The following is a 14638-nucleotide window of genomic DNA, read 5'->3' on the forward strand; positions in this document are numbered from 1 at the left end:
TTTAAAAACTGTAGGAAAGAATTTCCAGGCTTGGGGTGGGGATAGTCGGAGGATGATAGAATTGAGTGGAGAGGAGTCTTTTGTTCCTGGCTGGCTTGCTAAATACAGTGTTTCAGTACTGGGGACCTGCCAGCTCAGATCTCCAATCCTCAGAGGCTCACAAACTTCCTGCGTGGGCTTCTCCTGCTTGGAGTCGCTTGAGGATGGATGTATATGAGGACACAGAATGAAAACAGATTCAGCCCCTCTTCAGTTCCACACAGTTGTAAAACAGGAACGGCTGAGAGAAGCGCAAAGCTGCGGGGGGGGGGGGGGGGTGCGGGGGGGATGGGGGGGTGCGGGGGGGGGTTGACTCAAGAGGCCCGCGGTAGTGGCAGCTTTTCAACTGACGCGCAGCTCCTGGACGACTTCCGTTCCTGGGGGAGTGGGGGTGGACCAGTTAGGCAGGTAGGGCTCTGTGTCCCACAGGGACTGACCTTTGTTCTCCCGCTGCCTACCAGCGGAAACTAAGCCTTAAAGATAGAATGAAGGCTCCACTGCTTTGCTTTTTGTTTTGGGTTTAAATCGCAAACCAGCGGCAGTGAAGGGAACCTCTCTTAGGGTGACGCTCTGGAGCACGGTGCGCAGACTTCTCTGCAGGACTGGTGCGGTGGCTCAGTCCCAGAAGCCACAAACTTGCCAGAATCAGAGACAAATTAACTAAACCCACGTCGTGCTCATTGCACTTCGGAGACACGCGAGTGCATGAAAACTCCGTGAGTTCCCTGGGAAAGGAAACCATGCCCCCCAGGTCTCTCCCCAACCTCTCCTTTCCCACGGAGGCGAATGAGAGCGAGTTGGAGCCGGAGGTGTGGGAAAAGGATTTTCTGCCTGACTTGGGTGGGACCACCGCGGAGCTGGTGATCCGTTGTGTGATACCATCCCTCTACCTAATCATCATGTCGGTGGGTTTGCTGGGCAACATCATGCTGGTGAAGATATTCCTCACTAATAGCGCCATGCGGAGTGTCCCCAACATCTTCATCTCTAACCTGGCGGCTGGGGACCTGCTGCTGCTCCTGACCTGCGTCCCAGTGGACGCCTCCCGTTACTTCTTTGATGAATGGGTGTTCGGCAAGCTGGGCTGCAAACTCATCCCGGCCATCCAGCTCACCTCGGTTGGGGTTTCCGTGTTCACTCTCACGGCCCTCAGCGCCGACAGGTAAAAAATACAGGTAGCAAAAGAGGCAGACTAGAAAAGACTTGAACAGAAGCATGGAGCTAGGGTGACTGGGAATTGGAGTGTGCCAGCTGAGGAAAGGATGTTAGGAAAGGCTGGGGATAGAGGTGGGGGAAGGAACTTATATTGTATATAAGGAAAGCCTAGTAAGTCGAATTAAAACATAATGAGAAGTGGAGTTTAAAATTACAAAAAAAGTATTTAAATAACACTTTAAATTGCACCAACTTTAAATTTGCCTGCATTTTCTCCCCACCCCCCACCCCACCCCCACTTTAGGAAACCTTACTATGCACAGAAATCTACAGCATAAAACAAGTTAAAATTCAGTTGTCTCCTGGAATTTTTTTTTCTTTCCCCATGTGTCCAAACCTGCACAGTGTACTTTACTGATTCAGTAAGGTGGCGTTCTGCTATGTTAGAACACTTAGTTTAACTTTAGGAAGCTGCTTAGTTCGGCTTGTGCAGCATTTACAATGCGAAGTAAATGTCTAAGGGAAACCATTAGAATAATATAGGCATTCTTCAAAAACAGACTCTCACGGCTTGTTTAAAAATATTAAGGTCTTCTATTTCTTGTTGAAATCAAGTGATACCCCCATAATGCTAAACGTTAACGTCTTAAGACAGTGCTATGAACACAACCTTCATGAACAAATCTGTTTTGTGTACTATATAGCAATGTGATGTATGCATTATTCTACTTGGCAGATCACTTGCTTCAACGATGTCATTTTCCATGTGGGGATCCCGAAGCTCAGATAATGTAGGTCCTCCTGAGATTTCTGGGAGGAAAATCTAGGAGGCTACAGCTGTTACCCCTGGCTGCTGTATTATGCTTTCAGGTCTTTGCAGGAAGGAATGTCTTGGTGGGTGACTGGAGGCAGTATATATATATATATATATATATATATATATATATATATATATACATTTTGTATCATTTTGGAGCTGTGGTTTCATTGCCTTGGGAATGAAGGACAGACTAAAATTATTTAGCTAAATAATTTAACTTGAAAATAATATTCACTCACCTTATTAATTTGAATATTGAATTATTAATGAGTCTGGGTTTGAGTTTCTTGGGACTGGTTATAACGTCCTTATACTAGTCTGGAATTGAAGAGTTAACGTTTATGTTTATTAGAAGTAAGACAATATTCACTGGAGTGCCTTTTGTTGTTGTTAAGTACATACTTATTTTATAAAATGTGCTTATTTTAAATGCTCATGGAAAAGTGATTAAAATTGTTAAATACCTTAAGAACCTTATTCTGCCTTCTCAGCACCAGTTGTATTATCTTTTAAAAAGTTTTACCTGAACTTCAAAGCTAAAATATGACATTGAAGCTTGTCTGCTCTTCGTCAGGTGACCTAATTTAATCAGACTGTTAAAGAAACAAACTTAATTAGAATAAAACACAGTATTTAGCAAACACCATCAGTAAAATCTACACCAAGCATCCTTTTAAAGAAAGGATTGGATCCACATTCCCTTTAAAGTATGGGATTAATAGCGAGAGTCAGAGCTTGAGTTTCTTTCAAACCAGTTTTCCAGTCTATTGTCATAGAAACAAGTAAGTTTGCCTTAATCCTAGGCCAAAGACAGAAGAGCCTCCCGTATTGTATTCAGGACTTTTGAGGCCATCATATGCATACCAGGGGGATTATGGGATTATGATGATACTCTCATTATAATGATAAATATTGGTGCATTGCCTTTTTTGGACCATTGAGTACCCTGCCTGACCTGTTTTCAATTTGGTTTTTGTTGGAAGCTTAAGAGTTAAAAAAAGACTAAATAACATATAACAAGGATAAAAAGGGAAGAAAACAGGTGTAGGAAAAATGAATATGGACAAATATAGGGTGAACTGTACTTTCACTACAGGTAATTATGTTTTTTGAGAGCTTTTGAATTGTCATCTGAAAAAGAAACGTTACCTTTTATAGTATGGATCCAGCTGTGATTTTTACAGAGTCACAGTCACAGAATAAACTGCATTTTTTTTTCTGCACCTAATGTATTACTTTATTATTAAATAAAATATCCTATATTATGTTGGCATGCAGTAAATTATGTCGCTTACTCAACTGATTTTAATCACTACTAGATTGCTTCTTTTCCTCTTTAGAAGGAACACCTTTGACTTAAAATGCACTGTGTTGTTCTTGAGTATTAATATTGATACCCTGACTTAGTTATAGCTGCATGATTGCTTGTTTATTTGTGTCACACATGGTAAGAAGAGAATGTGCCAGGCTGATATTATTGCAGCTGGGTCTTCATTGCCACCTTTATTTATACATATTTTACCTGGAAAGGTATGATAGAATAATACAAAACATATGCTCCTAAGTTACTGTTTACCTATTTAGAAAATAAAGACTAATACTTACAACATGACATGATACTTTAAGAGAAGGCATCTGTTTCTCTAAATAACCAACATCTGTTGTTTCCAGAAATTCAGAGATTCTGCACCCCCTACTCTGGACAGCTTGCAAGAAGCCTGAGGCAAAAAATGCCCACTGCTACATCAGTCCTGTTAAAAATTGTTTCTAAGCATGACTTATGTGCAGGTCTGAAAAATATTAGTAAAGTAAAGACAGAACCTCTCAATTCTCATCTTAGAGACTGTGTATCATTCTATCATTGGGAAGGCCCAGTGAATTCTCATTGCACAGAGGTCGTAGATGATTCTGAAGCTGCTGTACATTGAACATCACTAGACAGTCTCCATTGTACATCACCGTTTTATGCTAACCCAGTATTGACCAGCTCCACTCACCACAAGTGCTCTTCATTAATGATGTCCTTCATTAATGATGCCCTTATTACTCAAGCCAACAACGATTTCCTGAGAAGCCATGGTGTGCTCCAAGCATTCTGTACACTAGAGAAGCAATAATGAGAAATAGCTTTGCTTCTGTCAACATATGGTTCACACCCGGACTTTTGCTGGCCTCCTTTCTGCACAATAAAGCTTGATAAGCAGAAAGAGGGAAGTTTAAGTAGGCATGCTTAAAGAAACAGATTTCGAGGTGTTTTGATGATTTTTGCAAGAAGTAAAAATGATCTAATTATTTTGTACTATGATTAAATTCTATTTTATATTTACATTAAATTTATACCATATATAGACATCAATGAGTTTCATATAGATGAGTAAATCTATTCATTGATGCTTAATAAATGAATGATGATTATACATCTCTATATCAGCCCTTTGATCGATAATTCTTTAATTCAGTTTTCAATTTCGCTGAGACTATTTGTAAGAAAAAAATGTAACATTTTGCATATCTGCTATGCTACAGAGTTTAATTAAAGAGCTTTTATGCTGAGGGACATCTTTCTCATGTTTTATGCAAATATTTGGAGAAAGCATGATAAAACACGCTTACCTTAATATGCATTAAATGGCTTTACGTATTTCTTTATATACTTCCAAAGATACACTTGCCACATTAATATTCTTTTACAGCTGGTTCTAGTGGTAGAGTGCTTGCTTGCCTTGCGTACGTGATATCCTGGTATTTTCTAGCATGTCTGTCTCCCTAACAAAACAGACAAACAAACAAACAAACAAGCAAACACAAACACTCAATAATTGTGAGCTATGTTACAGCACTGATAGCTTTGGTAATCTGCTGTTTTTGTATTATAATTCTTTATTTATAGTATTTACATTACTGTCTTTTCACTCAGTTGGGTATTATTAAGAGACTTCCTAAGCTATAACAGCCTTTTTTCCCCCCTGCAGGTGAAGAGAATCATCCCTGTTAAAATGTTCTTTATTTATCTTTGTCCCACTCTCCTGCTCAATTTATTTCCTAAATATTTTGGCCTGTAGCCAGTAATCTTATCATAATGCAAGGTTTATACATTTTACAACTGTTTTATATTTCTTAACCATCTTTTTAGGGGCATAGTGCATATTATAATCTGAAGGTTTGCATCCTCCTAAGTTCATAAATCAAAACCTTTTCCCACAAAGCAATGGTAATGGGTAGTAGAACCTTCGGGGTGTGATTAGGTCTTTAGAGTAGGGCTATTGTGAGAAGTATCCCAGAACGACTCAGTAGAAGACACTAGGAGCAAGGGCACAGTGAAACCACCAACTGGACCACTCTGTGGGTAGAAAAAAAGCCTTTTGGGGGAACAAGTTGCCAGGGTGCCTCTGAGAGTAGAAGCTGGCAGCTGGCGTGGAAAGCAAGCAGGCTTCATACTGCAGTCAGCAGGATGGGGTCTTCATACTGCAGTCAGCAGGAAGGGGTCTTTGAGAAGAGCAGGATGCTCAGACTGAGAGGGAGTGAGATGCCCACCCTTGCCCAGGTAGTGCAGGCAGTCTACTGTTAGGGGAGAAGGGAGGGAGTGGCTTTCCTGGTAACAGAAACCAGCTTTAATGGAGTCCTGAGAAATTTAGGCTCCCGTTTACCCAATAAAACCCTCTGCTTACCCAGTTAGGGTCCTTCTGTTTAGGACACTGTCACCACCACTGTCATGTTGGGGAACCACCTTGGATCTAAGGCTTGCCATGCAGGAAAGACACTCACTAGGCACTGAATCTGTCAAAGCCTTCATTCTGGACTTCCCACTTTTCCAGACCATACAATAACTTTCTGGGGTTCATAAATCATTCAATCTAGGGTATCTTAATTTAGTATTTTAAATTACCTATGACTAAGTCTCTGGAAGTGTATTACCAGATATGTTATGGAGAGAGCCATCTTCCTTTTATTTTTTAAAAATATGAAGGGCATTGAGAATAGCCTTTGTGGTCCTTAGCTATGTAAAAAGACTTGTTATAGACATTTATTATGTCTTATTCATCCTCGTCAATTATAAAATTACATTTAGCCTCTTTATTTATATATTTTGGTGATTTGCCCTTATGAGTTATCTGATAAGCGTTATCAGTCAATAGATATACAGAGGGGGATGCTCTCAGCCAACCAGTGGACTGAGCACAGGGACCCCAATGGAGGAGTTAGAGAAAGAGCCGAAGGGGTTTGCAATCCTGAGGAAGAACAACAATGTCAACCAACCAGAATGTCCAGAACTCCCAGGGACTAAACCACCAACCAACGAGCACACATGGAGGGACTCATGGCTTCAGCCGCATATGTAGCAATGGACGGCATTGTCTGGCATCAATGAGAGAGGTTCTTGGTCCTGTGAAGGGTAGATTCCCCAGTGTAGGGGAATGCCATGATGGGGAGGTGGGAATGGGTGAGTGGGAGGGAGGGGACCCTCATAGAAGCAGGGGAAGGGGGGGGATGGAATAGGGAGTTTCCAGAGGGGAAACTGGGCAAGGGGATAACATTTGAAATGTAAATAAATAAAATATTTTTTTTTAAAAAAGATAATGTAACTCTCGGGAGGGAGATGTTTTTGTCCATACTTCACAGTGAAAATAAAAAGGACTTAAGTTTTTTTCTAAATGATATCACAGATAATAACAAATTAGTCTGAGTGAAATTACTTTTTATTATATTCTATTATCTCTTAGATATACTTTCAAATACCTTTAAAGATAAAGATAACTTGCTTTTGTACAATTTGGTTTGCTTGAGTTTTCACTATTTCATTCAAAGTGTGGAGGTGGCCATGATGAGTTAGGCATTAAGACGGTGTCTCCGAATGTGAGTCCTGTACCACCTGTTCCTACTGCACGTTACCAACAATATGCAAGAGATGAGAAGAGAGGCTTCTCTATGATCTAAAACAATGACATTGATTTATAAAAACAGAAGTCTTCAGTTATATCAGTTCTCTCAATTGGACTGTGGAGAAAAATCTCACTCTGGATTAGTGTCTAGGGTTTGTTGATTAGGAGAATGTTAAGGAAAAATGTTTGAAGTCCCAAACATCGAAGCTATGAGGATACAATCAAGGTAGAATTTAAATGCATTGCTTTGTGGACCTTTAATAATTCAGTTATTTTCCTTAAGTAGCAATATAATGATAGGTTGGAAATGAAAACATCTAAATAAAAAAAATCTAATAGCTGGTCACATTCAATGAAAAATGATACAAATACTGTACACTGACTTAAGATAAAATCATTGTGAAAGAGCCATTTTCCACCACTCAGAAAAATCCATTTTAAAATATTTTCTTCTCTCTACTTGTGTTCTGCCCCAATAAACCCTGCAATGAATTGTAGACACTGATATGCCAGGGAATTTGTATTTTCCATACATCAGGAAATGCCCAGGGAAGAAAAAGTGTTGGCACCTCTATTGCCAGTGAGATTTTTTTTCTTCTCCCCTCCCTCCCTCCCTCCCTCCCTCCCTCCCTCCCTCCCTCCCTCCCTCCCTCCCTCCCTCCCTCCCTTCCTTGTTTTATCTCTCCCTTTCTTCTTCCTTCCTACTTTGTCCTAGGTACAGAGCTATCGTGAACCCCATGGACATGCAGACGTCTGGTGTGGTGCTGTGGACCAGTTTGAAGGCCGTGGGCATCTGGGTGATCTCTGTGTTGTTGGCAGTCCCTGAAGCTGTGTTTTCAGAAGTAGCACGCATTGGTAGCTTGGATAACATCAGTTTCACAGCATGCATACCCTACCCACAAACAGATGAGTTACATCCAAAGATTCATTCCGTACTCATTTTTCTTGTCTATTTCCTCATACCACTTGTTATCATCAGCGTTTATTATTATCATATTGCAAAGACTTTAATTAAAAGTGCACACAATCTTCCTGGAGAATACAGTGAACATACCAAAAAGCAGGTAAGCTGGTTTAGGATGTGTGTGTGTGTGTGTGTGTGTGTGTGTGTGTGTGTGTTGTAAAGGTCCTAATCAAAACCAGTGACTACTATTTTCTGTTTTATTTTATGCATTGTTTGTTCCATGAAATACAAAGACAGACCTGGGTGTTCATTTGCCTTAGGTGAAAGGATTCTTGGGGAATTTCTTACATGTGTTTCTGTAACATAGTGAAGAGATCAACCTGGGCATAGACTCTAGTTCTAAAAGCAAGAAGGGGGAAGGATGTAGGCAAGAAGTTCCCCGGAGCTTTCTGGCTAGTTAATCTATGATGTGTGCATAGGTTTCAGAGACAGAACCAATCTAAAGATAAGGTAGAGAATGATAGCAGGAAATACATGTAAGCCAGCTTCTGACTTCCACACATGTACGTATGCATACACATACACACATGTACACACATGCATACACTTGGATGATAAATAAAATGAGACCAATGTTTGTTTGTTTTTAAACTTTTTCCATGAAAATATTTTTACAAAGTTCAAGGCCATCAATCTGAAAATGTCACATTTTAAGTGTGAATTGATTATCTTCCTTTTCAAGTATCCTTGTAAGGGAATCAGGAAGAGTGAAGAAGGAAGGGTGTCTGGTGATCATAGGGCAGAGCCTAGGGCTGATCATGGGACTTGAGTGGGTAGCAGGATAGGAGGCTCTAGAAACTGCAGAGAAGTAGAGAGAATGAATACAAAGCCAAAGGCCACTGGCGGTTGGAACCCTTGGCCTATTCCAGCTGTGCAACCTTGCCATAAAGAACACACACGACTTGAAAATTGGTGACATGTAGATTAGCTACATTTTTTGTTGTTATTGTTAAAGAACACGCACTAATAATTTTGGTTAATGTTATTTGTGTGAAAGGGAAAGTGAACAAACGTTCTGGTGTGAAAGTTTCTTGTTGTGTGTTTCCACATTCCTGGAGAGAAAACGCTAACAGGTCAGAACTCCTGTAACTACAATGGTTACAGGGAGGTGATGACTACTTGTTGCCAGTTTGAAGGCAAACACGGGTTAGATGGAGTAAGAAAATGGAGCTGTAAGCTGGTCAGGAGCTGGGGGAGGTTGCCATGGTGCAGAGTATCCTTCACTAATTAAGAACTATCACCATGATTAGTTGATGTTCATTTTAAAGACTCAGATAGTGACTCAATGTTTCAGGTAAATGAATGATTTGTTATCCATGTACCTGGAATCCTGGAAACAAAATATTAATGCTAAAGGCTTATATGCCCTTTACATATCTAGATACCTTACTCAGAGTTTTGTGATAAAATTTGTATTATAATTGGATATTTGATATTTGGTTTTTGATTTCTTTTAAGTTGAGTGCTTTGCATACCTACAGCTTTTTGGTTTTCTTTGTAATCATTGGTTCTGTCGTATTTTTGCAAATTTCCCTTTGGAGATTTATAAGCCCTGATGGAATAACTGGTTCTTGACACTTTGCCAAGACTCCATCTCAAAGCTTACCTGAAGTTAAATTTCTAGCTTCAGACTGCCATGGAAGTTTTATAGCCTTGCTGTGTCATTTAGAGAGGATACACTGAGTGCTCTAAATTCCAGACTCACACTTCTTAAAATGGTTGGTTTGTCCAACATATCCCACTGAGATGCACCATCAGTACCACAGCACTCTATTCCTGAGTATCAGCTACGCTTGCTCTGGCTTTCAGACTTTCTAGTTCTTTTTGGCGTATTCTGGATGTTGACTAATGGCTCCATCTCAGAAAATTTGGTGATGGCTGTCAGTGTCTTCTGATATACTGTCCCTATTCACACTGTTATACTTAACCATTTAAGCAAATGGAAAATAAGATCTAAATTCTGTACTCTAGATTTTAGGTTAAAATATTAAATATCTGACTTTGAATGATACTTATTATATCCCTGGGGGCTTTCTTACAAAACAGTAAGCATAGTATGAATTTTATTAAAAAAAAAAAACCTAAAATCTAATCCAGTTTATTTTATCAGTGTTGGTATTTTCCCTAGAAGTTAAAAATTATTTATCTGTTTTATCTATCTATCTATCTATCTATCTATCTATCTATCTATCTATCTATTTATCTATTGTCTATCTTTCTGTCATTTATGTAACTATATGTATGTATGTATTTATGTATGTTTCTGTTATCTATAGCTATCCATCCATTTATATAATTTATCATCTATAAATCTATGTATCTGTCTATCATCTATCTATCTATCTATCTATCTACTATCATCTATTTGTGTTTGTATGTATGTATCTATCATCTATCTATCTATCTATCTATCTATCATCTATTTGTGTTTGTATGTATGTATGTATCTATCTATATCTATCATCTATAGCTATCCATCCATTCATATAACTATCATCTATGTTTCTATCATCTACCAAGTTGTATGTGTGTAAGCGTGTGTGTATGCATGCCATAATGTGTGTAATAACAATTTGAGGACAATTTTCTAGAGTTACTATTCTTCTTCTACCATGTGGGTCATGAGTATTGAACTCAGTTTGTCAGGTTTGGCAGTATATGACTTTAGCCACTGAGCCATCCCTCCAGTCCCAGGAAAAATTATTTTGTATGTCAGGGGCTTAAATCTCCATGTCTATTTATTTGTTTGTTTTTTATTATCTACTTGTAAGAAAGGGGAGCGGGGGAGATGAATAGATAGTGATATATAGAGTAAAAATTAGTCCTATCTCATCAGGTCATTTTTTTTTCTTGTTTAAATACCCGATATTTGGAAAATATGTACACTGGAGTGCATTTTATTTAATTTAGTATGTTTAATATAAACAAAATAGTTAATGATTTTACTAACATGGTCCTATCTTAAGTAAAAGGAAAATATTTTAAGGCATTCATTAAAATTACTGTTTTGACATGAAGATAATCATTTATAATTTATCATCTGATCTTGTATAAATACTAAATATCTTCAGAGAAAACCAGGTGGTAATAAAAATTGTCCTGGTCAAGCCTTTAGAGCAATCAATCACTTTGATGAAGTGATGAGGTAAGGTGACAGTTCTTGTGTTTGGGATCACAGCTCTCCCCGATAAGCCCTCTTGATTCTGTGACAAGAGTTACGGCTGCGGCTGACTCCGTCTCTTTCTGTTTTTCACAGATGGAGACACGGAAACGCCTGGCTAAGATTGTTCTGGTGTTTGTGGGCTGCTTTGTCTTCTGCTGGTTTCCCAACCACGTCCTCTACTTGTATAGGTCTTTCAACTACAAGGAGATCGATCCTTCTCTTGGACACATGATTGTCACCTTAGTGGCCCGGGTTCTAAGTTTCAGCAATTCCTGTGTCAATCCCTTTGCTCTTTATCTGCTCAGCGAAAGCTTCAGGAAGCACTTCAACAGTCAGCTCTGTTGCGGGCGGAAGTCCTATCCTGAGAGGTCCACCAGCTACCTCATCAGCTCTTCAGCAATAAGAATGACTTCTCTGAAAAGCAACACAAAGAATGTGGTGACCAATTCTGTCCTGCTCAATGGACATAGCACAAAGCAAGAAATAGCACTGTGACTGGAGACAATCGAATTCATTCTTGGAAAATACCATTTTCGAGACTTTTCCATTATTAATGAGAGAAGCAGAACAAAAAAATCTCCATATTTATACTGATCCTTAGCTAATTCATCAGGGGAACTCATGGTTGACTCAAGTGCAAAGCAAATACGTTTGTCTGAATAGAAAGAACTTTACATTACACCATACACATCTATACTGCACACACATAACTCACATATATCTCTTGCTATCATTGGTTTAAAACTTCCCTTGAGATTTAGGTGTTTCAACAAGCAAATGTGGCATATTTATTTTAAATTCCTTTATCTTAAATCATAGAGAACACTTCCATAATGACTTTGTAATCTAGTGAGAGGTAATAATCAAACTCCCATTATTTCAAATATAAATTACAACATTCTGTTGAGTAAATTTATCCATAATTAGTATATATATATATATATATATATATATATATATATATATATATATGTGTGTGTGTGTGTGTGTGTGTGGTGTGTGTGTGTGTGTACCCTAATTTGAAAAAAATTTCAAAGTGGAGTTTAATCATAGTTCATTAATATTTATTGTTCTTTGTATAATTATAATTTATAGAAAGGTTTGTAAGCTCTAGATATTGTATTGGAAAGTATGACGGCATTCTATCATGAATTATAAATTGATATATGAATGTGACTCACCTTGTATATATAAAACAAATATAATATGCTCTAAATTCCAATAATACTTCTAATATGTTTGCATGATAAGTTTTGTAAACACCTAAATTCATTTCAAATTGACTGCTTCAGCATAGATAATAAGATTTGTATAATTCTGATGACCATTTGCTCAGACATCTGCCAACTTACAAGTGTATGGGGTTTCAGGCATTTTGTTTTCTCTGCATGATATCACAGTTTTTTTCCAAATAAACATCTTTTCATTTGTAAGCCAAATATAAGCATTGTTTTTATTAAACTCTAAATGTTTAAGCCCATTTCTTAAGCCCATACCAAATGTCTAATACTTGACTTTATTCATGCCATGTTTCCTTCTAAATGAGTTAAGGTGATGCTTCTGGAACATTAAGCTTCCCTTTAAATATTCTTACCCTACACTAAAGGTATGAAATACTCATTAGGACACAGCAATTAAAAAATGTAAACAAATTACCTATAGCATTTGATAATATGAATGATAACAGATATTAATAAAGTATTTGCTGTTTTTAAAGTTTACTACCAGAGTTTTATATGTAATTATTTTCTTAAAAAAGAAAAACCTCTTAAAAGAATAAAAGAAGGGACCAATTTTCTAGATGTATGTAGATTCTCAAATTCAGTGGATCTTGATTCAGGAGATGACACAATTTCACAAATTAACTTAGAATGGTAATATATTAATGAAATGTAAACCTGGTCATTAGCTTCCATTCACTCCATGGAAAGGAACCTTCAATGAACCTGGGAAGTAGTTCTTGTTTTCTTTACTTTGTAGAGTGGGAAATTGAGACTCAGCTATAGTTAGTAACGTAGAGAAGTTGATTCTACCATGTGGAAAACTTGGACTCTGAAACCAAATACCGCGTGGTAAAGTGAATGCCCCACTACTCCACTGCTGTTCAGTTGTGGCTTTCTTTATCTGGTTGCACTGCAAGCTGCAGATCTATTTACCATGAAATCACACAATGTGTACAGAGTTAACATTAATTTTGATCATCTTACAAATCTTTTAAAGCTCACTCATTGCAATCTGTAGAATCATCACCTAAGAATAAAAAAAAATCTTTGGTCCATGTAGAACATTTTGCATTAAAAATATTAAGATGATAATAGACACATAGCAAAGATTACAAGACTCATTCACATATGCCTTAGTGGCTCTTCTAATTTCATTTATATAGAAATATGTGAAATGTTGTAAAAACACATGCATATATCCTGTAATATATATGACCTTAAAATTATAAGGGCATGTACATACATTAATTATGAATCGTAGGAATTTAGAGTTTAAGAGAGTACAATTGTGAGATACTTTTAAAGAATACATCCATTTATGTTTGTAAGAAAAAAGATCTATTTATGAAATGTTTTAGAAAAAATTCCCTAGACAGTTTATGAAAATGTTTTCCTACAAAGATGTCATCATCATAATTGTGACACAATTCTCTACCTTCTTTTTACTAGAAAGGATATTAACAATGGGTCCATTTCTAAATATATCATCAGAGTTTCACTGCATTTAAATTATAAATAGATTTAGTTTCATCTTATGTGTATTTGGGTTTTGCCTGTATGTATGTGTACTGCATGTATGCATGGTACCTGTGAAGGTCACAAGAAGACAGTGGTCTCTTGGTACTGAAATTATGGATGGTTGTGAGCCACATGGGTGCTGTGAATGAAGACAGATTTCCCTGCAAGAGAAGTGAACAGACATAACAACTGAGCCATTTTTCCAGCCCTTCAAAAATTCTCCCTTTTTCTGGTATAGAGAGTTACTACATTATTGTATATTTTATAATGCACAATCAAACTATATGCATTATGAAGAAGGTGATATTATTGTATTTATCAAATAGTTGACAATACTTTTTGTACTGCAAACATATAGGCACACTTGCACATATAAGATTATATTAATATCAAAATCAAGTTGAACCTTTGCACTTGCAGGATTTTGTGTGTATAGTGTATATATAATTGATGATGATTCTTCACTTAATCAGACATATGCTTTTTGTACTTTACAATTATATAAAGCTGACATACATTATATAGAAAATATTTCTTAAATTTTGATCTTTTTCTGAATTGATGGTATATCTTGTTGCTAGGCAATGGTTGCAGGCTACAGGTTTGTGTCTACCATCTGATTACAGGGGTAAATGCATAATAATCTGCACAATCAAACATAATATTAAGCTTTTTATTAGGCTTATATTAGATTTTTGTCAAACTTTAGGCTAACATAAGTATTGCAAATATGTTTAATGTAGGCAATGCAATGCTAGAATATGGTATTTTGGAGGGTAGGTACATACACACACACACACACACACACACACACACACACACATATTGAGATAGAATGGCTTTATAGTATTTGTTGCCCTGGAACACTCTTTTGTT

General features: G+C 37.4%; 1 protein-coding gene across 1 annotated transcript; it reads left to right on the forward strand.

The window, feature by feature from the left end:
• Positions 1 to 413: 413 nt before the first annotated feature.
• Nmbr (neuromedin B receptor) lies at positions 414 to 11902 on the forward strand. The gene is made up of 3 exons (XM_076926918.1): positions 414 to 1201; positions 7610 to 7958; positions 11115 to 11902. Exons 1-3 carry the CDS (start codon positions 780 to 782, stop codon positions 11514 to 11516), a joined length of 1173 nt encoding a protein of 390 aa, XP_076783033.1. The 5' UTR covers positions 414 to 779; the 3' UTR covers positions 11517 to 11902.
• The last annotated feature ends 2736 nt before the right edge of the window (positions 11903 to 14638 follow it).

Source organism: Arvicanthis niloticus, chromosome 28 (genome assembly GCF_011762505.2).
Source record: "Arvicanthis niloticus isolate mArvNil1 chromosome 28, mArvNil1.pat.X, whole genome shotgun sequence".
NCBI classification, from domain to species: domain Eukaryota; kingdom Metazoa; phylum Chordata; class Mammalia; order Rodentia; family Muridae; genus Arvicanthis; species Arvicanthis niloticus.